General features: G+C 44.4%; 2 protein-coding genes across 3 annotated transcripts in view; one reads left to right on the forward strand and one right to left on the reverse strand.

The window, feature by feature from the left end:
- Positions 1-27,014, reverse strand: part of LOC147421628 (dynein regulatory complex protein 1-like) — a 49,708-nt gene extending 22,694 nt beyond the window's left edge. Inside the window, exons 1-4 of one of the 2 annotated variants that reach the window (XM_086502667.1) lie at positions 26,803-27,014; positions 15,663-15,756; positions 11,364-11,434; positions 8,306-8,385 (exon numbers count right to left, since the gene is read on the reverse strand). In XM_086502667.1, coding sequence (XP_086358793.1) covers positions 8,306-8,385; positions 11,364-11,434; positions 15,663-15,700 — 189 coding nt within the window. In that variant the 5' untranslated portion in view covers positions 15,701-15,756; positions 26,803-27,014. The remainder of the gene's footprint in view (positions 1-8,305; positions 8,386-11,363; positions 11,435-15,662; positions 15,757-26,802) is intronic. The other variant, XM_086502666.1, reaches the window with a different exon arrangement.
- Positions 745-6,633, forward strand: LOC147421629 (uncharacterized). Its single transcript, XM_086502377.1, has 3 exons — positions 745-761; positions 848-1,635; positions 6,503-6,633. The coding sequence occupies exons 1-3, from the start codon at positions 745-747 to the stop codon at positions 6,631-6,633; spliced, it is 936 nt and encodes a 311-aa protein (XP_086358503.1).
- Positions 27,015-27,334: the final 320 nt, after the last annotated feature.

A 27,334-nucleotide genomic window follows, 5' to 3' on the forward strand; every position in this document is an offset into this window, starting at 1 on the left:
ATGTAGGGCAACTTTATTGAACAGGAAATACCCATTGACATCCGCGGCGCAACAAGGCAATTATGGCTACTGGTGCTCAACCTCAACCTTATCAACGGCACCATCCCGCCCACCCTCTCAAACTGCAGCAGCCTAAAGTAGCTAACTATTTCAAATTCAAACAACCGTCTCACAAGTTACATTCCGCCGGAGCTGGGGCTTATGCCAAGAATCAATTTTCTGCATCTCAACAACAATTCATTGTCGGGCACAATACTGCCTACACTTGGGAACTCCAGGTATCTATCGTGGGTTGATCTCAGCGGCAACGAGCTAGATGGTGCCGGTGAGGTGGTTATGCGACACCAAAAGCTTTTTGTGGTAAGGAAAATATTTCATTATACTTTCTTTGGATTGAAGGGAGCTTTGAACTAAAATAAACTTTGGACTGAAGGGAACTCTTTCTCCTTGGACAGGAGAGAACTACCCTAGGCTAGGAAGCCACCTCACCTTAAATTGGACGCGGGTCTATGAGGTTGGACGTGGGTGCATTTGAGGAGAGTTTCAAAGACAAGGATATTGTGTTCTTCTCAGAGACTCATCAGGCCCCTGGACAGGTAATGCCACATGTGGTGGGATACAGATGGGAAACAGCTCACAGGACAAATGCGAGATCTGAGCACGGGAGTAGAGGTTCAGGAGGAGTAGCAGTGCTATTCAAAGAGGAACTACAACCATTACTGCATATTGTACGAAGAGATGATCATGCTAGATATATGTGGGTGAGACTGAGACCTGACACAGGTCGATTCCTATATATTGCCATATGTTACTTTCCTCCCAGTACATCAATGTATACCGCATCCAGAGGGCAGTCTCCTTTCTCTATCCTAGATGATGACATTTGGGAGTTTTCAAGGGATGGTGATATCATTCTCCTAGGGGACTTCAATGCTCGAACGGGCAACTCGCAGACAGTCTTCTACGACACCTCAGATGAGGTGCTTCGAGAGCTGGATGCGGGTGAGTTGGGGCTTGACAGATGCTCAGATGACAGAGAGCAAACGGAGTATGGGAGATACCTCATGGAAATGACGACCACACATGGATTAGCCATACTTAATGGCTTACAGCGATTTCCTAGAGCAGCCGGTTTCACATGCTTTCCACATAGACATGGGGCCAGTACAGTAGATTATGTTATGACACAACCGAGCTTTATCCCCTGCATTCAGGATTACACAGTGGGAGCCAGGCCAGTGGGCATAGCAGTAGATCATGCTCTATTGACACTGTCCGTTAAATTTCAGTATAGTACAACCCAGACACCAGGAGGCAGGCCACACACCCGCTATACATTTACACCAGAGACTGATTTCGTTTATACAGAGGAGATCTGGGACCGTCTATTGGAAGGCACAGCTAGCACAAATGGTACAGGCCTCTTAGTGGAGGAGTGCACCAATATACTCACCGAGACGCTGCATGGGGCTGCATCAGTAGCATATCCACACACTCAGCCGGGTAAGAGACGACATGCTGGGAGCATGCCACAGAATAGTTCGTATGATGAGGAATGCAGAGAGATGAGGGCACAGTTTCAGAGGGATCTTCCGTTAGGAGTCATCACTTACAAACAGTCTCGGCCGACGCCTTGTGCGACGGAAGAAGCGAGCTTACCTAGCTCAAATGGAGCGAGACTTATATCAGATGTTCTTGAGTAGGGACTCCGGAGAGGCATGGCGACTCTTCCATGAGCACTCTCCTCCCCCAGTGATTACTTCACCTGATGTGTGGGGCCAATATGCGACATCATTATATACGGTTCCGGGACAGGAACCCCTTCCAGACCCTACCAAGCCTTGCCCAACTACGAGCACTTTCTTTACGCCTGAGATGGTACGAAGGGCCATCGACAGGATGAGGACCGGGAAGGCATATGATCATGACGGTCTAGTAGCGGAGCACTTTATACATGCCAAGGATATGCTGATGGAGGTTCTCGCAGTGTTGTTCAATCGTGCCATGTGTGAGGGATTACCTGAGACCTAGAGGTTGTCTAATATTGTGCCCATCTTCAAGGTTGGTGACCCTACAGAGCCTGGGAATTACCGCACTATTATCGTTGGACACACATTGGCACGACTGTATGCATCTATTCTGGAGCAACACCTGAGTAGCTGGGCAGAGGGCGAGGGTGTACGAGCAAAGGGTCAGGCCGGCTTCAGGAGGGGTTTCTCCACTCTTGATCATATTCTGACACTCAGGGCCATCATTGAGGAGGCCAGAGCACATGGGAGACGGATCTATTGTAGCTTTGTGGATTTTCGCAAAGCATTTGACATGGTACCAAGGGCTCGATTGATGCGCAGACTGCAAGAGATGGGGGTGCCCATAGAGGTAATTTGGGGGATAATGGCTTTGTACAAATCAGTGGTGGGACATGTACGCACTCCAAAAGGGGTATCTGATTTAGTTCACTCTACTATTGGAGTGAAACAAGGTTGCCCATTGTCTCCTACTCTATTCGGTATGTATGTGGATGAGGTGTCTGATTACATTGACAGAAAGGGTGACAGGGGTGCCCAGCTGGCAGGGACGTGGATCCCATTGTTGCTTTATGCTGATGATATTGTACTGATATCTGACTCACCAAAAGGTATGCAACGACATCTGGACGCACTACGCAGTTTTGCAGAGGATAGTGGCCTGGGTGTAATCCTAGGTAAAACAAAGGTTATGGTGTTTAACACCACACCGCAATGGGTCAGGAGATCAGTACCTACTTTCAAATATGGTCAGGAGATTGTGGAGTATACAAATGCATACACTTACCTGGGGGTAGTCTTCACGGGGCCGAGATTTTCTTTGAGAAGAGCAACAGAGACTAGACTAACTAGAGCCGGTGCGGCTCTGGAAGGAATGGAGAGGATGTGTTCACAAGTTCAGTTCCAGGAACCTAGGACAAAGTTATGGCTCTTTGATACTTTGGTAGCCTCTACTATGTTATATGGGGTGCAGGTTTGGGGACCTTCTATAGGCCAGGATGGGTGGAGGCGTATGGAGAAGCCCCTGGTATCTATGATCTCTCGGCTGATTAGAGCCAAGGTTTCTATACCGCATGATATCATTCGAGCAGAATTAGCTGCCCCCCCTATGGAGATTGAGGCGCTCACAAGATCAGTCTCCTTTGTACACAGTCTATGGGATACTACCAGAGACAGATATGCCAGGGTGGCTCTAGAGTCCTCCAGACAATTAGCTTTTAATGGGGACACATCATGCTGGTATGCTCAGATGACATCATGGTTTCAGACACATTGTTTCACCATGGATAGGTTGCCTCCTTTTCAATACTCTCTTCAGGCACCCTTGAGGTCTCTGACACGGGTAGAGATTAATAGACTTATCCGTCAGGATTTGATCCAGCTGGACACGAGAAGGACATGGATAGAGCCGTTACAAGAGTTGGGCACAAAGATGGCTTTCTATAGAGAGCATCTTCTCCACCTCATGGGGGATGGGTTTGTGATTCGACCTAGCTATATGGACACGCATCTTTCGCATGGTTTGCGTTGTGCCATTGGCCAGATACGCACGTCCTCACATCAACTCGAGATTGAGATTGGCAGATTCAGAGGGACACCGGCAGATAACAGAATATGCCGCTTATGCCATCTAGAGCCAGAGACAGAAGTACATTGCATACGTCATTGCACAGTATACTATGAGATACGAGGCCGTTTTCACTGTCTATTCAGAGAAGATTTTGGGCCTCTATCTAGGGTCATGAGTTACGAGGATCAAAGATGTCTTGGACTTTATCTACTTGAGTTACACAAGCATAGAGGAACCTTACTGAGGAGAGGTGAAGAGAGACATCCCCAGAGACAGATCACAGATTTCTTTACACTAGATACTGTACACCCAGAAGAACAGACAGAGGAGCAACCAGCGACGGTGGAGAGGTCTACCCGCACTACTGGCATTCTCATAGACCGAGCATTGGAGCTAGGGAGATCTAGACGACCCCGAGGGAGGAGAGGAGCTACACAATTTCGAAGGAGGCTACGGCAAAGGATTCAAGCCATACTCTTTCGTCGTCCAGAGTGCAGATGAAGATGGATCTCTGCTCCCCTCCCATATTGTCTTCACATTGTACTGCTTAGTTTAGGATCCCGGAGTATTTATATTTTGTTATCCTAGTTTAATTTATTTTGTCAATCTGACTTTGTATCAGATACACCGCATAGTAACTTTCTGGTCTCATAGGTCACTTTGGTCTTTTGAAGACGTTAATATAACATTTCATTTCTCTCTCTCTCTCTCTCTCTCTCTCTCTCTCTCTCTCTCTCTCTCTCTCTCTCTCTCTCTCTCTCTCTCTCTCTCTCTCTCTCGCGGGGGGCTTCACCATATCAGAGGATCCGGATCACCCTAGCTCGACATGGGAAGCACCCAGTCAAAGTACTGACTATGGAGGATATTGACGAGATTCGCCACCAACCGATGAGGGATCTCCTCTGACACCCCCCCCCCCCCCCCCCCCCACCCCCTTGTTAGTTGTAGTCAAGATATTGTACTAGATTCACCACTTGTAACTTTTTTGGTCTCATAGGTCACTTTGGCCTTTTGTAGAGGTTAGTATATCATTTTAGTTTATTTCATTTCATTTCCTCCTCTCTCTCTCTCTCTCTCTCTCTCTCTCTCTCTCTCTCTCTCTCTCTCTCTCTCTCTCTCTCTCTCTACCCTCAAACAGGAGAACCCAAACGCCGAGATACGGGTACTCAAAAAAGAAGTCTAAGCCCTTAAACAGGAGCTTGCTGATAGAGTAAGCAATGGACTAGAGGAAGGCGAATTTCAACCCTCGGTATTAAATGAAATCAAGGAAATTAAGGAACAGGTAAGGATGATAACAGAGGAAGAGAAACTGAGTGTGGCAAAGACATCTTCATGGGCGGAGATGATAACAAGGACACAGAAAAAGGCGGACGAGGCTGAAAAATGGATTGAGGTCGCCAAGAAAGGGAAAGGTCAAGAAACTCCTTGTACACCGACGTTTATCAACATGACTCTCGAAGAGGAACAAAGAAGGCGGATGCGAGCACTGCATGTGAGAGTGACCGGTCTCAAAGACAAACAATGTGGAGAAAGAGGTCACAAACCTTACATCCATGATGGGGATGGAAAAGCCTCTGCACACAAAGGCATGGAGGGTAGGTAAGAAAAGTGATGGCACGGGTGAGTCTTCAAAGGGGAGAGCTCTCATACTATGCTTCCCCTCGTTGGAAGAGAAGAAGGAATTCTTGAGGAAGAGGCCTACTCTCAAAAAGACAGGTATTTTCCTCGGTGATGACCTGACTCTCTCACAGCTCGCACATATGAGAGGTAATGCCAGAGATTACAGCGGCAAGGGAGAAGGGAAAGATAGCCTTTTACAGAGATGGACGGGTGGTGATTTTAGAGCGGCGTACTGCATGACGGTGCGAGACCTATGGGACCACACTGAAGATGGCTACCTGGAACTGTAATGGGTCTATGAGGTTGGACGTGGGCGCATTTGAGGACCAGAGACAGAAGTACATTACGTATGTCATTGCACAATGTACTATGAGATACGAGGCCGTTTTCATTCTATATTCAGAGAAGGTTTGGGCCTCTATCTAGGGTCATGAGTTATGAGGATCAAAGATGTCTTGGGCTATATCTACTTGAGTTACATAGGCATAGAGAAACTTTATTGAGGAGAGCTGAAGAGAGACATCCCAGAGACAGATCACAGATTTCTTTACACTAGATATTGTACACCCAGAAGAACAGACAGAGGAGCAGCCAACGGTGGAGAGGTCTACCCGCACTACTGGCATTCTCATAGACCGAGCATTGGAGCTAGGGAGATCTAGACGACCCCGATGGAGAAGAGGAGCTACACAGTTTCGAAGGAGGCTACAGCAAAGGATTCAAGCCATACTCTTTCGTCGTCCAGAGTGCAGATGAAGATGGATCTCTACTCCCCTCCCATATTGTCTTCACATTGTACTGTTTAGTTTAGGGTCCCGTAGTATTTATATTTTGTTATCCTAGTTTAATTTATTTTGTTAATCTGACTTTGTATCAGATACACCGCATTGTAACTTTCTGGTCTCATAGGTCACTTTGGCCTTTTGAAGACGTCAATATAACATTTCATTTCTCTCTCTCTCTCTCTCTCTCTCTCTCTCTTCTCTCTCTCTCTCTCTCTCTCTCTCTCTTCAAGTTAAGTGATTTTGCAGTTTCTATTGGTGTGTGGCTATTGATTTCTTGCTTGGAGTGTCCAAGCCTGTACCAATCTTTGCCATTGTATGTATATATGTGTTAGCTAGCATCGATGGAATTTTGGTCAATTCTAGTTTTGCGGCACAACACTTGCACATCCCTATACACTACCGAGTCTCTTCACCCTCTGTATCTAATTGGTCATTGGTCAGGAGCTATGAGTGCTACCTACGAGGCTTGTGTATACACTAAGAGTCTAGTGGTTCAACAGGCATCAAAGTCTATATTTCGGTTTATGCTATTGCTATTCCAGTTCATTTGTCAATTCACTATTGCTATTCCATTAGAAAAGTTGTCATTTTAGTTGTTGTCTCATGTTTGCCTCCTCTAAAGATTGAATGAGTGAGGTTTCGTGCACATTGCACTGAGTGACACCCACCAGAAAGCACAGATGGCAGACCAGGACACTTCTTCTACGAATTTTCAGAAATTGACACCAAGGATTGGTTTGGATACATGATAGCATTCTTCTGCCTTCAGCCAACACCTGGCGTCCACCATTTATATGAGGTCATGATAGAAATGTCTTCTTATCTATACAATATGCTACGTATTATTAAGACTAGGGCTAGAATGTCTCTTGCAACTTGGCTAAAGAACATGGCTTGGGACCTTAAAGGAGACAATGAGCACAATCGCTAGCATGGCTGGGTGGTGCATTTGCATGACTTGAAAGAATACCTCAAAGGAGTGTAAGTGGAAGTTGAAACACCATTGGAATCTTGAGGAGGTGTTACAAAGTGATGACGTGGCATGCCCAACTGGAAACAAATGGTCGAGAGGATAAGAGAAGCTGAACCCGAAGAATAGATGAAGTCTAAACCCAAGAAGAATGGCCAAGGGACCTAAAACTTAGAAGGAATCGGCGATTTTTTAAAACCTAGTTTCCATTCAAATTAAAGAGCACCAGCCGAGGGGCCTAACCCTAAAACTCAGAGGTGTGAACTCTGACTAACAAACCCGTAAAACACACTGAACGCTGACGTGACAGATTGTACGGAATTCCGCAAATCGCGTTGTTGTGCTGACGTGGCAGGCGGTACGGATTTGCATAAATTGCGCTAGCACATTTTTACTAGTTCTATGCGTGGCTTTTGAGAGCAGAGCTTTTGGGGTTTAGTGCTTTTCGATCTGATGCTGCTTTTGGGCTCTGCTTTTGGGCATCCCTTGTACTGTTTATAAGGACCCCTTGTATTTTGCACATGCCGAGTACAAGGGGTCCTTATAAACAATACAAGAGATGCCCAAAAGCAGAGACAGCCTGCCACGTCAACACAACAGCGCAATTTGCAAAATTCCGTACAGCCTACCATGTTAGCTATCCATAAAGCCTTGCCACATCAACAGTCAGCGCGTTTTACGGGCCTATCAACCAGAGTTCAAGCCTTTCAGTTTTAGGATTAAGCTCCTCGGCTGGTGTTCTTTAAGTTCGGTGGGAACTAGGTTTTTAAAAAGTCCCCAATTCCTTTTAAGTTTTAGGCCTCTCGGCCATTCTTCTTGGTTCAGACTTCATCTATCCTTCGGGTTCAGTTTCTCTTATCCTCTCGGCCATTTCTTTCTGGTTGGGCACGCCACATCATCACTTTGTGACAAGATGGGTGGGGCAATCTAGTCACTCTCTGAGAAAGAACCAAAGAGTAGATAAGAGAGCAGTGTTCTCTGCTGAGATGACACATCGTCACCTAGTTGAGAGGAAGAAAAGCCCCTATGGTTCTTATCTAACATTTCTTATCTGTCGTGTTCATGCTAGCAAGGTTTGAATCTTTGTGCTAGCATGTTTCAAAAAATAAGATTTGTTTCTTTCCAAAAGCTCTAAGCATTCTCTGACATGCTGATTTTTCATTCCACTAGCGCTCAAAAATATTAGATTTCTATCATTTAGGCAATCTATCCCTTTCCTGACTTCAACCAAAAAGATTTTTCCCCTTGAACATTACGCAAGTCAGTAACAAAACAATAATCATTACCAAAATTGTTGCTGTAGGTAAGCCAATACCAAAAGAATAACTAATACCATTGTTCTTGCTGTTTTGTTGAGACTGGTAAAAATCTGCAACTCATCAAAGCCAGGTTCGTTTCCCTTCTTTGTTGAACCTATCAATCTCAAAGAAATTAGACCTCTTACAACAACAGAACTTGAAAGAAACAAGAAAGCAAGACCAGAGGGTTTGCGGGCGGTATACAGAAGAGAAAAAGAAATAATCAAAGAGTTCAAGCATCCAGCAAAAGTATTACTGATTGATATTATATTTGTCTTTTGATAACCTGAATCAATAAGTGCCGAAACAATTGACCTGAGTTGTCCTGAAGGTTGTTTTGGCATCTTAAGGACATTGTGAAGTGAGCCATGGGGATCCACCAAAACGCATGTCATGGTGACCATGGCCTGTATTCAGCCACCTTGCAGAGTCCAGACTAAGCAGCAAGCCTCTAAAGAATCCATTGAATCATGGCTTGTCCAAAAAGTAACTGCTGAAAATCTAATGGCAACAGCTGAGCTACTGGAATCCAAATAGATTATGCCACAAACAAGAGCCTGGCGTTGGCGAGTTAACTCATGACCCCAGCTCTCCAAGGCCATCAAGAGACGAATAAAGACCTCTCCACCACCCTCCTCTGAACTGACCAGACACTTTCTGATTGCCAAAAAGCTTCCTACTAGTGCACACCGGGATGGTGTGGCAAGAGGGGCAGCTTTCCAGCACATGCGAAACAGGTCAATGCGAGGAGGCAATAGGGCAAGGCACTACAACGCCAGTAGAATGCATGCATAAGTAAGCAAGCAAGCAATCGAAGTGTTCAGGTAGCAAGTTGTGCAAAGGATGAAGCCAAGTGGATTCCGCAGCCAGCAGGCTACAGCGGTGCGCGCAGAAGAGTGTTCGGCTGTTGCTTCTGACTAACACAAACCCTTCTGACACATTGGGGGCGACGAGCAGGGCACAGGGGATGGGGTATGGTGTCAGCTTGGCTATGGCGCAATGGTTAGAGGCCGAATTTGCAGCAGGGATCAGCTGAGGTTGTGGACATGTATGGCCTCTCTCTCTCATGGGACTCTCCTTAATACAGCTCCTCGTACCTTTCGCAAATTATGTCTCAAACATAATCACCATCACTGCATACAGGCCTTTATTGGGAAGCATAGAGCAGCACCCAGCTCCTACAAGGTTCTTTACAGAGGAGAATATTAACGCCATGATGCAGCGGCCCATGAGAGAGTCCATGTGAGGGTACTTACAGGGGCTTGCCAGATAGACTACCAACTGACTCTACTGCTTCATTTATGTGTTCATATTTTACTTTTTTGCCTTAGCCTTTTGTATTTCTATAGTAGACAATGAGACATTTGAATCATATGACGAGGATGGAATTTTTTGGTCTCAGAGGTCTTTTAGGCCTTTTGCAGACGTAAATAGGCATTTTATTTCATTTTCTTTTCTCTCTCTCTAGAAAAAGAATTTTCTATTAATTAAACATCTTGGGCCACATACCCCAAGAGAAAAACTACAAAGGCATAATCTCCAATAATGCTGATTCCTAGATACATCAAATCAAAAGCAAAACTATGTTTTGGTATTCAACCTCTCAAATCTCCTAAAATATACAACCCTCTCAGATATAAGAGGTGGAAAATTCTCCTCATACCATGTCATCAACACAGCAAAAGGAATCTCATCTCCATCAGAACTATCAAGAGGTCTCAAGTCACTAGCAACTCCATCAAGCTCTCTGGGAGACATAAGCGGTACAGGTGTTAAAGAAGCCAAAGACAATGAAATTCCAGTTGTGGAATCCTTGCGCCTTTTCTTTTTTTTCATTAGTGTTTGGCGGCTAGTACTTTTATTCACGATGGAGCACGGTCTTTGTCTCGCATTAAAGGCCTCGTCTTTTGCTTTTTCTCACTCCTATTCTGTGATGTAGCCATTGTACCATTTTTTTTCACTCATTTTGGGAGCGCATTCCCTCTTTGTGCAGTGTTTTCCCGAGGTAGGACTGGCGCAGCCCGTTAAGAAACTTCTTAAAAACCAATAAAAGGGTCTTCTTTGTACAAAGAAAACGAATTGTTTTTGAGGACTACAAACTTAAAATGAGAAGACATGGCTTCAAGTCCTAAAGACTCCTCAAATTTTACAGCAAAACTAAAAGCCTTTCTTTATGGCCTTGAAAGACAAGTGGCCATCTGAATAAGGAGCTCAAATTGGGTAACTCTAGAGAAAAGCTATTTTAGTGGAATCCAAAAGAATCAAGGGGCAATCTATAGTAACAATATAACCCAAAGATCCATTGACACAAGAAGAAAAGGCCGCAAGTTCAAGTAGATAATATTTCTCGTGCTTGCACACTCCACCCAATATGACTATAATTAGACGTTTTCTGTCCTAAGGTTTTCAAGTCTTAAATTCCTGAGGACCACCTGACCAAGAAGACTATCTTTTGATGGAGAAACTGGTTGTCATATGCCATAACTTAGCACATCATTATCCAGTATATGAATTGATCTTCATACCCTCTTCCTTTCCAGGGACGGTACTTTATTTCTTGCAATTCTTGAATGATTGGTTTGTGCTCAGACAAGCCATAGGAGAACTGTGATCAGTACTGCTAGAGCACATATACTAAGCATGGAAATGTTTGTTATTGAAGAACGTTAAGTATACGAAGCACATTGTCCATGTCACGTATAAACATCATAAAAGTTGCCTTGGAGCTTTTCGCACAACCGCAAGGTAGGAATTCCCAATCACAATGCACACTTGCAGAATTAGGATTAAAAACTTTGATGCACCAAAAGTTCCCTTTGCGGCAAATTCAGTATGATTTTTATCGACTGCCTCTCATATACAAACAGGCTGGCGGCTGTTACATGGTATGATCAAACATCCTTAGGTTTGCAAGATGGAAAGAGGCAATAGTACAAGAACAACCTAAAAGTAATATTGCTCTATTTATTTAGAATCACAATCAATGGCTGTCTCAATGTCGATTTGAACTACACACATTGCTTTCAACCTAGAGCAATAGTGCAAACAAAAGAAAACATTTTCCGGATGAAGAACACAGATGATAAAATCTACCTTTTACAAGACTGATGGAATTGTCAACCACCTTCACCTCTGGCGTTTCATTTTTTCCAGGATAAATTCTCCTAAAACCATTCCACATTGCACATAAAATTTTAAAAAACTACAAGTAATGTATGCATGTTATGAAAAATATGCAAACTCTGTAATTTTTAAACATACAATATTAGGTCTCCTCCACAATCTCGGAAAAATAAAAATCCTTTCAAAACATCTCAATTGCATAAGTGAAGGGTGAGTCTAGGATATGAAAGCCTATTGAAAAGTGGAAAGTCAAAAAACTTTGCATGTCTATATAAAGAATGCATGCAAATATTTGTATTCTTCTTTTCTTTACCTTTCCTTTAGTGTTTTCTTCTCTTTAAAGTTTCCTTGCACTATGTAGGTATTGAATTTATTTTTTTGAAGCCATTAGGAGATATAGATATAGATACCAAAAGACTTTAGAATAACTCTGATCTCTAATTAGCTTTGATTTCTACATGATAAGGAGAAACCTACCTACGGCAGCAGCAGAGAAGCATACACACATAAATTCTTGGTGCATCCACTCAAATCAGGATAGCCTCTGAGACGCCTGTCGGGAGTTTCACCTTCTCTCTATGGATGCTCCGGTATCTCACAGGAGCATGCATTAGGGACTGAAAGTTGTTTTGCGGTTGTGCCTGAACGTGAGTGAGGTACACTTTACTTTCACGTCCTGTTGAGCCATGCAATGCCCTACCCACTAGGAGCTTCATCTCAGTTTGTAGAGCCCTTTGAGGTGAGAAGTTAGAACCCATGCTTAGGGGGTTCTCTGCCTTGTCCTCATTTATGGCATCATGGGTGCATATATGTGGGGAGGGCAGGGTTACTTGTGTATAGCATTGCAAGGTGCCAGCGGTAGGATTATATTGCCTCTCTCCTGAATCATCAAAGTGAAGTTTGTTGCGCCAACTATTGTCGACCTCTCTCTCCTCATCATCAAACCAAAGTTTGCTGCACCACCTATGCTGGTGGAGGAATCATTCCTAACCGTCTTCCTCATGGATAGATTCATAGATATGAGCCCCGCTTGACTCTCATGTAGAGCTTTTGAGGAATCCAGATAGTTTGCTGAGACAAGAGCCAAGGATTATGGTATGGAGATATATATAGATCACAAGCCACTCTTCCAAAATGACAGGGATGTCCCCCACATCTGCCTCTCACCCTATGAGAGGAATATACTATTGAGGTAGGACCTTTGGCAGCTCTATAAACAAGAAACATGTATACCACCTAGCCCGCCTCTACCATCAAAATCTAAAGATGCTACACTACCAAGACCATTTCATAAGCATCTCAGAGGTGGGATTCATACGCAGACCCAGATATATGGAGGGAGTCCTCATGATGCCAGAGAAGCGATTGGTCAGCTCAAAGTATCTTCATAATGCCTTGGGAGAGGTGGGTAGAGCAGCTCAGATCCCCAGCACAGAGAGCACATGTAGATTATGCAGGAGGTGGAGTATGAGGACCGTTATCTACGCAGATGCAGAGCATATGCCACCATCGGAGAGAGATATCATCCTTAATTATACAGGAGGAGGTGGATTGTGAGGACCATAATGTACGCAGATGCAGAGCATATGCCACCATCCAAGCAAGATAACATCCTTCATTTGGAGAGCCACACTCTACGAGAAATCCTTAAGTAAAGAGACCAGCACATGCAGGGACGAATTTGACTAGGTATGCAGTGGCACATAGAGGTCTCTTTACAGGCTCGGACCATAGCAGGGGTAAATAAAAACCGCTACACATAACATATTTTTTTCAAAGGTCTACATTTGGAACCACTCAACCCACCCCCCCTGTGGGCCGTCCAGCGGGCCACACAGCCAGGTGTCACTCTCCAACGAGCAGAGAGAGTCTACAAAATCCAGGGAGAAGACAAAGAGCACCAGGCTACTGGATACCAAAGATCTACTAGAAATTGAAAGACAGAGAATGGTTATTTACATTTGCAAAAGACCTATGAGACCAAAAAATTACATCACCTTCTGTCCAATATAGAACATACAAAGACAAAGGTAACAAATGCTAAAATGTCAACAGATAGGCGAGCCAATAGAGCCAGGTGGTGACCCTAATCTCTTTAGTGGCCGCCCAAGAAAGTACCATCACATGAACTCTCTCATCAGCCAATGCATCATGGCCTCAATCTGCCTTGTATGAGCTACTCCATGCCTCTCAATAAACATGCTGGTGATGTGATCTAAGAGAGGTACAAGGGCGTTGAGATCTATTAATCTCTGTAGCTCTAGCTAGGAGAGTCCCACGGGCTAAAAACTGAAGAATCATGAGGTCCTGCTAAGAACTGCTACTCTAGAAGAAATCTGTCACCTGCTTCTGAATGGATCCTTGGCTAGGGTGTATAGAACTGCGTAATAAAGCATGTATGTGCCTGCATAGCTCTAGCAAAAATAGACCAAGGCATCTTTGGTCTGTGTTATCCATTACCTTGGACAGAGACGCATATCCCTCTTTGAAGGGACAACGGAGTCATCCCCGTATCTCATAATATATTGAGCATCGACATAAATTTAGTCCTCCACAATGTCTAGCTCTAAGACACATAGCTAGTACATCCGTTGCTCAAAAGGTACCAAAGTGTATCCATTTGTCTCTCATCTACAATTGACAGAAGGAGGTCCAACCTGTTCTATGACACGTTGAAGCCCATGCGACAAGTTTGAATCGGACATAAAATAAGTCCATCTTGATTGTGAAGAAAATGCTTTTTGAAAAAAGGCTCCTGAAACTGTACAAGCGAGCACATCCGCTCCAACTATGCAAGGGCGACATATCCTCATGTGAGGATTGAAGCTGCTGCCTCTCTCATCAAGAAAAAGGGTCTCATAAAAACGACTTGCCATGGTGTTAAATGTCATAACCTTGGTCTTGCCAAGGTTTCAGACAAATCTCTATTATATGCATAGCTACGTAGTACACCTGCCTCTTTGACCGACTCCATCATCCTTTGAAGGGTATCATAGGGATACACCTTCATACTCCTCTTTCGAAGCTGTGGTTGAAGGCCCACTTCAAACTTCCGCATCTTTTCCTCGTCCGAAATCTTCATGAAAGGGGTGACTTTCAAAAGAATCCTACATCCCAACATGAAGCAACTTGGATATTTCACTGAAGTTTCCATTTCCAAAAGTAACTTCAAACTGTCTGACAAAAGACAACGCATTGGAGATATCTCTCCGTCTTGTCCTTGAAGGTCACTTACTGCCCAATAAGTCCAATTACTACCTAGGAGTGCAAATATAAGTTCCTGACACCATGATCGCCGTATCTCACTAACCAATGTTTTACCACCTAGGTGTCACAAAGTGATGATGTGGCCTATCCAACTAAAGAGGACCTGTTTAAGCGCTTGAAAGTGGCCGAATTGAAGAGGACAAGCTTGGACACTCAAAAACTGATGACATGGCTGTTGTACGAACATCTTGCAACTCGCACCTGGTGGCCGTAGGGCTCTGAGTATGTCAATAACCACCCAGTAGTACAAATATACACATTGTAAGTTTTTGGCACCATGATTGACGTATCTCACTAACAAGTGATGGATTTGACATGGGGATTGAACCGACTTGTTTCCCTAACCCTATGCTACAAGTTGGTATTGATGGATGTCCATCAAAGTGTAACAACACCCCTCAAACAAATGTACAAACTATTTATGCAAGAGGGTTCCAAACCTGGAAAACCTAATCTTAATGACTTGTCCGGGCAAGCATGTCCTGCGAGCAAGCTCATAAGCATGAGCAAGTTAGAAGTTTAGAACTCCCAAAAACCAATTCATGCACATCCCTTCACTAAATGGGACATACACAGGATAATTTATGCACCGACCACATTCTCTAACCTTTGTCATCCCAGCCTGGTCATCCATTCCCGTTCCCATGTTACTATGCTGGATTCTTCGCTGTAGGACGCTATTTGAACCATAAACCTCTCTCAACTTTCAAGACATTTGGATGGGGAAAGTTTGTGAAGGAAGATTTACCAGCAGACCGTGTCATCAAAGAAAAGATAAGAGCAAGAATGAGCCTAGGCAGAAATGGCAGTTAATTCAAATGCTGCTCAAGGTATCTTCTACCATCACCGACTTCCACACAGCCATTGGTTGATTACATAAGGTTGTTTGTTAAGCAGAACTCTTTCTACAGTATTAAAGCAAAAAGCAAAAGACCTTTTTTATCATGTTGCAGAGATTAAGATGTGCTTGTCGTGTACAGCAAGACATCTGAATGGAAGTACCTGCTTTCAATCATAGGAGGTCCAGGAGAACTCCCCATAGTGCCGAATAGCCCAGAAGCTCTAAGTCTCTTGCTTATTTAAACCCTTCTTGTTTCTGATGTCAAACAAAGGCTTTTATCCATTAATCAAGCAGAACTATGGGCCTTAACTGTATGGAGGAAGAAGAAAGTAAGTATCACCAGCGGTGCATGTCCCCATTGCATGTATATGTGACAAGATAATATGTTTATGTTCTCAGGTATGTAAAAAGGAGCTTTGCAGAAGCTTTTTGTGCAAAATGTGTGCATACAAACAGACAACAACCAACAGTAAGCATGTCCATATTGAGCAGTGCACAATGAAGGTACAATGATTTAGAATCCTCCAAAGAAAAAGATGGTGCAATGATTTAGAACCCTTCAACGATTACAAGTTTGTCTGCTACTTACTACTGTTCTTGATGAGAGAGAATGTAAAGCTACATGTTGCCACTCCATTTCCTGTGCAATCATGACTGCTGAGCAAGTCAAGAGTGCACGGTCACATTATGTTGTGTGCATGTGGGGGGGGGGGGTGTGTGTGTGTGTGTGTGTTTGCCAAATTTTGTTGTGGTAAATTCGGTCATTTGCAATCAGAATGTCCGGGCGGCGGAACCGCACCTCCAGCCTCCTCCTTTAGCTGTACCACCTCGACAACCTTCCCCTCCTCCAAAGTCCCCCCCGGAATTTAGACACAATGGTGCTTTGATTTCCGCATTACCTTCTCTTGTGGACAAAGGGAAAGGGAAGCACGATTGATGTTCACCACTTGGCACACCTAATTTTAGAGTGTCCAAAGAAGCGGGAAAAGGCAAAGAGAAGGACATAGCGAAGGATGCCTGGATCGTTCCCAAAAAGACAATGTCACAAACTGCTGACGTGTCAAGCAACTGAAGACCCAGAGGGTTAGGGCTCCCTGAGCCTAACCTTAGCCAACCTGCAGATCCTAGCCAAGGGGCCTAAACCCAAACAAAAGCAGAAGAAACGAAGGACTTACCAACTTCCGAAGTCTTGCCGATGGGGCCCAAAAATAACAAAAACGTTAGGATTTTATCTAACACCTCCCAACTTATGGGACCCCGTTTGATGGGGCCCAAATTAATAAAATAAAGTAGGACACTACACACACAAAGACTTGCGTAAAGACTGGTGATGTGGGAGTTGTACGGACGCCCAAGTTTTGCGCCTGGCTGATGATGTGGTAGGCTGTACGAACTTCCACGAATTGCGCTGGCAGCTTTTAGTGCCAGCTTTTGGGAACCATATTCTTTTGAATTTGATGCTTTTCATGTAAACTACTTTTGGTAGGCCAAGGGCCTTCAAATCACAGGGTCTCTTTGTGCCATTCTACCAAGTGCACATGCAGAGCAAAGCCACAACTGTTGTATTGTGTTGAAGCAATATAAAGAAATACCGAAAAGGGCAGAACGATTTGGGGTCACTGCTCTCTTGAAATGGGACTCCGCCACTCCATGTCTCGTGTGCCGTGCATCTCTTTCCATTCAGTTGTTTTGAAGCGTCTAAAGTCTGTTTAGCTTGTTCTTATTGGCACGTGGTGCCCTCCCCTTACATTGGTGTTAGAGCTCCAATCGTGTGTTTTTTCTTAAAGCATACCAATCCTACCAAGAACAGACAGAGCACAATGGCGTTTCTACATTCTACAAAAAACCTGCAGTTTCTTCTCGAAGAGCTTCGCAGCATACTTTCCCGGCATCCTCAGTAGAATCTCCCGATGCTGCAAAGTTTTCAACAATTCTTGAATTACAAGTTGCCCCGTCTAATGCCCCGGGTGGTACCACCTAATCCGGTGTCACAAACCGTTGATGTGGCATGACCACCGGGCAAGACCATAAGCTGTACTGAATCCCGGAATTTGCGCTAACTGTTGACGTGGTAGACTGTATGGATTTCCACAAACTGCGCTGACAGCTGATGATGTGGCAGACTGTACAGATTCTCGCAAATTGCACTGGCTTCTTTTTTGGCAGTTTTCACGACCAGATGCTTTTTGAAACAAGTTGCTATTGGGACAAATTGCTTTTGGGGCATCCCTTGTAAGAATAAATAAGACCCTTGGGGCCTCACTCTCGAGGGCATCTCAACGCAGAGTTTGAGAGAAGAGGTCCCTTGGGTGTTGTACTCTGCTCAAGCATCAATATAAAAATAAATAATGAAAGGGGCGCTAGATTTTGGGACCAATACCTCTGGGCACGGAACTATGCTGGGCCATGTCGACTAAATTGAATTGTGATTTAACTCATGTGTCGTGCCAGATTTCCGACTTGGGGTGCCCAAGTTTGTGACAGTGGTATCAGAGCATCAAGCGTGTGCTTTTCTCAAAGCAGTCCTATCAAAGAACAGACAAGGCACTTGGGCACTTTGGAAAGCACTTTGAAAATTGTTAAGGAAGAATCTTCGTGCCCTGATCCCGGACTTCAAAGAGCAGACAGGACACTTGGGCACTTTGAAAAGCACTTTGGACATTGTTATTGAAAAATCTTCGTGCCCCGACCCCGAACTTATTAGCCTTATAGAATCTTCATGCCCCGACCCCGGACTTAATAGCAACTCCCACCCTTACTTCATCGCGCATCGGGCGCGCTTCCGTCTTCATCACTCTGTCTTACACGACATAAGTGTCACAAAGTGATGACGTGGCGGACAGCAGAAACCCTAATTTCTGCCAGAAACCCTAAAATTCCTGCAAACCCTAATTTTTGCCAAAAACCCTAAATTCCAGAAATCGCGGAGGCGGACTTTTTTTTTATTTTTTTTTAAAAAAAATTTTTGGAAAATGATGAGCGACGCGAATTTTGCTTTTGCTTTTTGTTTTTAAAAAAAAAAGAGAAAAGACTCTCAAGAGAGAGAGAGAACTGATGCTTTTGATTTTAAAAGCTTTTGGGGCTCTGCTTTTGGGCATCCCTTGTAACCTTTAAATTAGTGGTGAGGGCCTCACTTCTCAGGGCATCTGGACGCAGAGTCTGAGAGTGAAACCCTAACCGCTCTCTTGTACTTTGATGATTGATTAATACAAAAAGAAATACCGAAAGGGGCGCCAGTCTTTGGGGCCAATATCTCTAGGCACGGAACTCCGCCGGGCCAGTGCAAATCTATTGTGATCTGTGAATTGTTTTGAAGTGGTTATTTGGTGCTGTCGCGGTTGATTCTTGACTTGGAGTGTCCAAGTTTGTTACAGTGGTATCAGAGCACGGCGGATTTCTCTTCTACGGGAAATCCGATCCCCGAATTTTTTTCCGCGGCACCTATGGCTTCAGGCAATGATCAGTCGACTCCCTCTGCATCTGGAGATGCGGGCTGGGATCACAACGAAGATTCAGACAGAGAGTATGGCCCGCCTCGGCCTACTCAGGCGGAGCAAACAGAGATGGAGCGTCGTCAATTGATTGGCGATGCAACAAAGATGATGCTCAATTTTGCCAAGGACCCGAAGATGGTAAAATATATGAACCAGACCTCTTTGAAAGAGGTACAGATGGAGTGGCAGAGAACCACAACACCACTCCCGAAACCCGCTCTCAAGAAACCTTCTGCCTCCAAGAAATATACGGAGAAGGAACTGGAGAACGTGGTTGATGCACGGATTGCTCAGCTTTTCGACGTGCAAAAGAAAGGCAAAAAGCACGGCAAAAAAAAAGCACGGCAAAAAGCAGAACAAAGGTACTGACTTCCCGGGATATTTGGGTCGTCAGTCGACATTCGACAAAGCAAAGAAACGGAAGAAGCGTGTTCGATTTGAAGGAGTACCCAGTTCTTCTTCTTCTTCTTCTGACAGTTCTTCTAGCTCCTCGGATTAGAGCGAAGAAGACAGAAAAAAAAGCAAAAAGCGAAGCAAGACACAAAGCTTCGGAACGGGCAAGAAAAAGGCAAAGAAGGCTACATCTCGCCCAGAGACTGACAGTTCTACTGAGGACTCGTCTACAGACAGCTCAGATTCCGATGACGAAAAGTTTTATGCGAACAAGAAGAATTTTTACAAAGCCAACCAGTATGACTTTCTCGAAGATAACAGCAAGAAAGTCCGAGAGTTTAAGGAAGGTGGCCACTCGATCAAGTTTGATACTTTTCAGGATACTCAGATGCTTCGAAGGCTTTGTCTTTTATACAGCAGTTTGACATCGCTTTCGCGGGAGGACGCTATTCAGAGCACTCCAAGATTCGGAGAGCTGCCTCTTACTCTGAGGGGAATGCTCGTACTTGGTGGTCCACGCTTCTATTAAGCAAGACTGTGCTAGTTACATGGCTGAAATTCAAGAGGCTTTTTATTTCTTCTTGGTTGACTCAAGAGTTTGAGCGAGATATACGAGCTGCTTGGAACCATCTCCGGATGACCAAGAGCGATACAGTGAATTCTTATTGTGAAAGATTCTGGAGCTCTTTTCTACCCGCCTCTTCATTCAGAGAACAGATTGAGCGGTTTACCTTGGGTCTACCTACAGAGATCCGAGATCACTGCTTGGAACAGAAGTCAGCTTCTATTCAGGAGTTGATGAGTCATGCGAAGCGGGGCTTTGCCATTCACTCTGGCAGTCTGACCTACCCCACAGATGAGGCCATGACACAACGAGCCGAACAGACTTCTGGGAATGAAAGTAGAATGAAAAAGAGCAACCCAGAGAAAAAAAAAGGATGCACGACCCAAGCTTACTCCTGAGGAGAGAGCTCGCTTCATCAGAGAGGGGAAGTGCTTTGGATGCGGGAAACATGGACATATTTCCGCAAAGTGCCCTGATAAGGCACAGAAAGAACAGAATGATAAAGACGACGACAGGTCTGAGAGTTCGAGAGCAGCTGAGGAATGTGGCAGAAAAGGCAGATAGAAAAGCAGAACTGGTACCACATGGCGTGGGACTTGCACCAAATCAAATGAATGAAAGTACAAACTTTGCCATTTTTTTGGGGCAAAGTGAAGGATCAGGAAGCTCTTTTGAAGGAGCCAAGGCCAACTTCTTTTCACTTGGAATTGGCGGCTCGATTTGGAACTGCGCCCGACAGACTGACGCCACTGGCGAAGGTAGTTCGACTGGCACCCGGATGGGATGTTGCCATTACACCGAGCATTGGCAAACTTCGTTTGCAATGACAGGGGTGTTCAGGGCACGTGAGTGACGTTCTACTCGGGATCCCTTGGTACCACAAGAACTACGCCGTGGTTGACTACCGGGCCGAGAAAGCGACTTTGATAAATGAAGGGCTTAGAGATTGTACTTGATGAACTTCAGTTTTCTTACTCATTCTTTTGGGAGAACTGAACGATGGATAAAGGTTGAATATGTTTTGACCTGAAGAAAAGAACGCCAAGATTTTTTTCTCCACGCTCATGCCGATTGCTTTTGAGAGGGCCTGAAGATCATACCATTGATCTGATATCTGGAAGCACGCCACCGAATCGGCCACCTTATCGTGTGAGCCGAGTACAGAATGAAAAGATTATGAACTCAGTGAAAGACCTCTTGGAAAAGGGTCTTGTCCAGCCTAGTACTTCACCGTATTGCTCTCCAGTGTTGTTGGTTTTGAAGAAAGACGGATCTTGGAGAATGTGCATCGATTATAGCACTCTCAACGAAATCACCATCAAGAACAGATTTCCGATTCCTAGGATCGATGATATACTCGACAGGTTACAGGGATCCTCGTGCTTTAGCAGGATTGACTTGAAGAGTGGATATCATCAGATCAGGATAGCACCAGGAGATGTCTACAAGACAGCTTTTCGGACGACTTTTGGGTTATTTGAGTTTTTGGTGATGCCTTTTGGCTTAACCAATGCTCCTGCGACATTTAACCGGATGATGGATAGGATTTTTCGAGAGTACAGGCTATTTGTTGGCACTTTCTTTGACGACATCATTGTTTTCTCCAAGAATGAGGCAGAACACAGAGATCATCTGCTTCAAGTCTTTCAGGCATTACGAGATCACACGTTAGTGATTAATGCAAAGAAAAGTGAATTTTTCCTACCAGAGATACACTTTTTGGGACACATTGTGTCAGCAGCACGAGTGCGAATGGACCCGGCCAAGATAGAGACTATCCGTGATTGGCCCGATTTGAGGAATGTCCATGAAGTTAGAAGCTTCTTGGGACTGTGTTCGTACTACAGGCGGTTCATACGAAACTTTGCAGAGGTTGCTTCCCCTTTGCATACCTTGACACAGAAAGGAGTACCTTTTTCGTGGGGACCCACAGAGGTGACTGCCTTTCAGACATTGAAAGAGAAATTGACTACGGGACCTATTTTGACTTTGCCGGACTTGCAGAAGTCATTTGAAGTATTTTGTGATACTTGTGGTCGTAGTCTAGGTACGGTCTTGATGCAAGAAGGCCATGTCATAGCTTACGAGAGCCGTTTGTTCTCTAGGCCGGAGATGACAGCACATATCTATGGGAAAGAGCTTTTGGCGGTTATCCATGCTCTTACTCAGTGGCGGCATTACCTACTCGGAGCGGATTTTATTGTCTTTACAAACCATCAGAGTTTGCGCTACTTCTTGTCACAGAAGCAGCTTTCGGAAAAGCAGATGCGGTGGGTGAACATCTTGTCACAGTTCCACTTCCAAATTGTCCATGTGCAGGGACAGAAGAATGTGGTGGCAGATGCTTTGTCTCGGAAACCGTTGGTTCTGGCTATTCCCGCGATACATCATAGGAGCTTCGAGGATATGGTCGATCAGTGTGCCACAGATACAGATTTTGCAGATATTTTCACACGGATACGGGATGGGGAGACAGTAGCTGGATACTCCCTTCGGGAAGGCTACTTGATGAAAAAGACTATGTCGTGCGTTACACAGCCGTTGAGGGAAAAGGTTATGACTGATTGCCACTGTCCACCTTTTACGGGTCACCGCAGCATTGCTACCACCATGAAAGGGGTAGAGAGAGATTTCTTTTGGCGGAGACTGAAGAAGGATGTGGAAGAGTTTGTGCGCAGTTGCTTGGTATGCTAGAAGGTCAAGTTTGACAGGCATAAGGCACAGGGATTGTTACAGCCTTTACCCATACCCACCCGCCCCTGGGAAAATATTGAAATGGATTTCATTTTTTTTGATCTCCCGAGAATACAGAATGATCACGATGATTTTCCGATTACATGGCACGCCTGAGACGATTGTCTCCGACAGAGACCCCAGATTTATGAGTTTGTTTTGGAAGGCAATTTGGGAGAACATTGGGACGCGGTTGCAGTTCTCGTCATCGTTCCACTTGCAGACTGACGGGCAATTTGAGATTGCCAATTCAGTGATTTTAGATTTATTGAAGTCTTGTATCTCGGATCAGAAGACTCAATGGGAAAAGAACTTACCTTTGGTGGAATTTGCCTACAATAACACGATACACTCTTCGACGGGGAAGACGCCATGTGAGATTGTTGAAACTGCTGCAAAGGTTCCATCCTTCCTGAGCACGAAAGATTAGAAATTTGAAGCGGATGAATATTCGCGAGATTTGGATACGGCTTTTGCCAAGGTTCGCGAGACTTTGCAGGAGTCTCAAGAACGACAGAAAAAGGCAGCGGATCGCCATCGTCACGACTGGAAACTGAAGGAGGATGATTGGGTGCTCTTACTTTTGAGAAGGCACGCCTAAGAAAGAAACAGGGAAAGGAGAGGCTTTTTCCAAAGCTTAGTATGTGATACTACGGACCTTTCCAGATTACTGACAAGATAAATGATGTCTCCTTCCGATTGAAACTGCCAGATACTTGGAGGATTCACAATGCATTGCATGTGAGTCTCTTGAACCCTGTTAAGGGTGATGTGCCTTATGATGGGGAGCTTGATGAGCAACCCAAAGTGGAAGAAAACGAGGAGATCCTTGTTCCTGAACAGATTTTGGCACATAATGATACGAAGAAAGGTAAAGTCCGAAGGCGGTTCTTGGTTAAGTTCAAGAACTTTCCTGCATTTGATGCGAAGTGGATGGAGGAGGAGGACCTAGCAGATACTCCTCGGATTGTGAAACTTTACCTCGATGTTTTGGTTTAGCATAGTCTACTCCAAACGGAACCCAGAAACTCAGCTTGGCCGAAGATCTGGTGCAGTGGGATGCACAAGAGGGGAGTTACTCCACTCCTTTGTCAACAGATGCCTCGATTTTGATACTAAAGTCACTGATGTCTCTTTGAGCTTCAGGGATACTGAGAGCTGACAGTATTCTGCTGGATGACTTTATGAAATGGAATTCCTGATTATGATACTGATTTGTTCTTGACTTCTTGTGAGTGCAGGAACTGATAGCCGAAATGACTGCAGCATTTTGGTCTGATTGATCTCGAATAGACATGGTTGCAATAGGGGTTAGTCAATCGGACATCGATGAGGTCCCGATTGGACCTAGATGTGATTGCTAGCTACATTGCCGATAAATCATGGTCTAAGATCCGAATGAATGTTGAATGTCATGTGATGTCCTGCGATGTCTGGTGATGTCCTGTGATGTCGTGTGATGTGACTGTCGATTTTGTACATGTGCTAGATGTGTGTTCCTAGTACGTAGGTACTAACAGTCAGTGTCTGCTAAGACGGTTTATGGCTTTTGTCGGTTTTGTAGGCGTAATCGCGGTCGATTACAATGCTTTCAAGAGGGGGGTATATCACAAAGTGATGACGTGGCAGACAGCATAAACCCTAATTTCTGCCAGAAACCCTAAAATTCCTGCAAACCCTAATTTTTGCCAAAAACCCTAAATTCCAGAAATCGCGGAGGCGGATTTTTTTATTTTTTTATTTTTTTTTTAAATTTTTTTGGAAAATGATGAGCGACGCGAATTTTGCTTTTGCTTTTTGTTTTAAAAAAAAAAAGAGAAAAGACTCTCAAGAGAGAGAGAGAACTGATGCTTTTGATTTTAAAAGCTTTTGGGGCTCTGCTTTTGGGCATCCCTTGTAACCTTTAAATTAGTGGTGAGGGCCTCACTTCTCAGGGCATCTGGACGCAGAGTCTGAGAGTGAAACCCTAACCGCTCTCTTGTACTTTGATGATTGATTAATACAAAAAGAAATACCGAAAGGGGCGCCAGTCTTTGGGGCCAATATCTCTAGGCACGGAACTCCGCCGGGCCAGTGCAAATCTATTGTGATCTGTGAATTGTTTTGAAGTGGTTATTTGGTGCTGTCGCGGTTGATTCTTGACTTGGAGTGTCCAAGTTTGTTACATAAGCCATCATAAACCCCAGATTATATATAGGTTTTCACGAAGAATCTGAGAGAGATAACACCTCTCGGTGGACAGGCAAAGAAAAGTTGAAATCCGGCGTAGGAACTGAAGAAAAGAATGAAGTATACGACAAATTTTCGACAGGAAAGTTTGCCAGAAGTCCTTCAAAAATCTCATCAACGGTTGAGAATTTGGATATGCGACAGAAGACAAAGTTGAACCTCTCAATAAGCTCTACGCGTGGACATGAACAAATCTTATATCCAATAACTTTGGAAAATTAGGATTATTGTAGAAAATTTCAGTGTGTGGAATTAATTTTTATAAGCTCTTGTTATCTGTGTGCAGATAACTACTAGAAGCGACGAACATGCATATGAAAGCACTTGGAAGCATGGAGCCGGACATCGACTCTTTTGCAACGAGGTGAATCATTTGCTTGAAACTTCGCTTGTTTTACACGTGAAATCGATAATGACATGGCAAGGAAATTGCCATCTGAAAGCAATCAGGAGCAAGGGTAGCTCAAGAATGAATCCGTCGATTACAGAAAAGAATGATGAGTTTTGTTTTGAAATTTGAATGAATGGATGATGATGCATGAGGAATACTAAATGATGAAGAATGATTCTAGTGCATCAAGATTCCATATGAATGAGATGACCCGATATTGTGGTGAGCCCATCAAGAGTTCCTGCGGGATGAGATGGCTACTCGGGGATCTAGGTGCATCGAGACTTCTGGACGAACAAGAAACATTGTGTTCAGTATGAACTAAGTGTGTGATTTGTGAACTGCATGGAAATTTCCCAAGATAAATTTGATTTATGTATGAAATTAATGTTTTCTGAAAGAACTTGCTAGTTGTGTGCAGATGACAGGTGAAAATCAAGAATGAGATAATGATGAATTCGGAGCAATGACAGCTCCAGAATAAACCTGATAACAAAAAGAATCATGAATTTTGAATCATGAGGAATGATTCAATGGAACTGTCGTAGGCGCATCAAGAGTTCCCGCGGAATGAGATGCCACACAAGTAGAACTGAATGATTGAAACACTTTGTTCAGCATGAACTTAGTGTCTGATTGATGGATTGGGATCCCCGGAAATGATTACTCGCACATGATTGTGCTTGAGTACAGATGAAATGATTGACGAAATGACTGCAGCATTTCGGTCTCGAGAAATCTATGGACATGAACGCAATATGGGATTAGTTAATCCAACATCAGTGAGATCCGAGATGAATCTAGATACGATTACTAAATGCGTTGCCAAAAATCATGGTCCTAGATCAGAGCGCACATGAGGCCGTTCGCTCAACCATTCGTTCTTAGAAAAGTGCAATAAACGGATGCGAAATTTTCGCCATCCATTCATGCATCCGTTCGGTCAAAAAAACAACTTGTTCTGTACGGCCACGTCATGTGTGCACATGTGGCCGACTATTCACATCCATTCGTAATGGAGTTGTGCGAACCAACAAACCACGCATTGCTAACATCACAAAGATAGCCTTTTCCAACAAAAAACGTCTAATAACCCTGTACCGAATGCATGAAAAAAACACATGATAAAAAAAGATTTCAATGTCCGAATACCACATAAACCAAAAACTGACAGTCATAAAATAAGTTGTTCTAAGTGCATCAAAATGGATCATTGACTACGATACACAAGCGCACGACATTGCTACTCATTGGCAGCCATAAGGCTTGAGAATTGTGATGAAAACCATGTAGGAGTACACAAAAATATAGTTGCTGCTCATTGGCAGCAATTTCATTGCCTTTTCCTTTATACACACATAGCAATAGCAATATGTTTTTCAGTCAAAAGCTCTCGTTCATCAATGAAAGCAGTTCACACACACACACACACACACATGTAGCCATAAAGCAAGCTACATGAAATGTGTGTTTCTGTGTGTGTGAGAAGGGATTACCTTGCAGGCTGGGGGGTACCGAAAGCAGAAGCAGGAGCAGGAGAAGCAGGACTCGCGCTCAGGAGCCAGAACTCGACTCGCTGATTTGCATGGCCATCGCGAATGCGTTGAGGGGGGAGGGGCTTTCAAACGTTACACGTTACTAGTCAGTCCAAAACTTTGTGGGCCACGTTATTTAAAACGTACCGAACGCGGCTCGTGGCCATACCATGAATTTGTGCCTCCGAGTAGGGGTAGTAGGTACCGGCTGGGGGAAATTAAAAAATCCCCCCATTCGGAGAGTCCATGAATTTGTGCCTATGAGTAGGGGTACCGGCTGGGGGAAATTAAAAAATCCCCTCATTCGGAGAGTACATTCGATCGAGAAGGATGTGAGAGGAGATTGCGCAAGCAGGTGACCACGGCATAGGTCTCACCAATTGGAGGCGGAATGGCGCGTGGTGTGTTGGGGACGGGGGGGGGGGGGGGGGGGGGGGGGGGGCTGAATTCTCACAAGCGGGAGGCTGCGGAGAGGGAGGTGATTTTTTTGAAA

The sequence above is a fragment of the Adiantum capillus-veneris genome, chromosome 27 (genome assembly GCF_014529385.1).
Source record: "Adiantum capillus-veneris isolate H3 chromosome 27, ASM1452938v2, whole genome shotgun sequence".
NCBI classification, from domain to species: Eukaryota; Viridiplantae; Streptophyta; class Polypodiopsida; order Polypodiales; family Pteridaceae; genus Adiantum; species Adiantum capillus-veneris.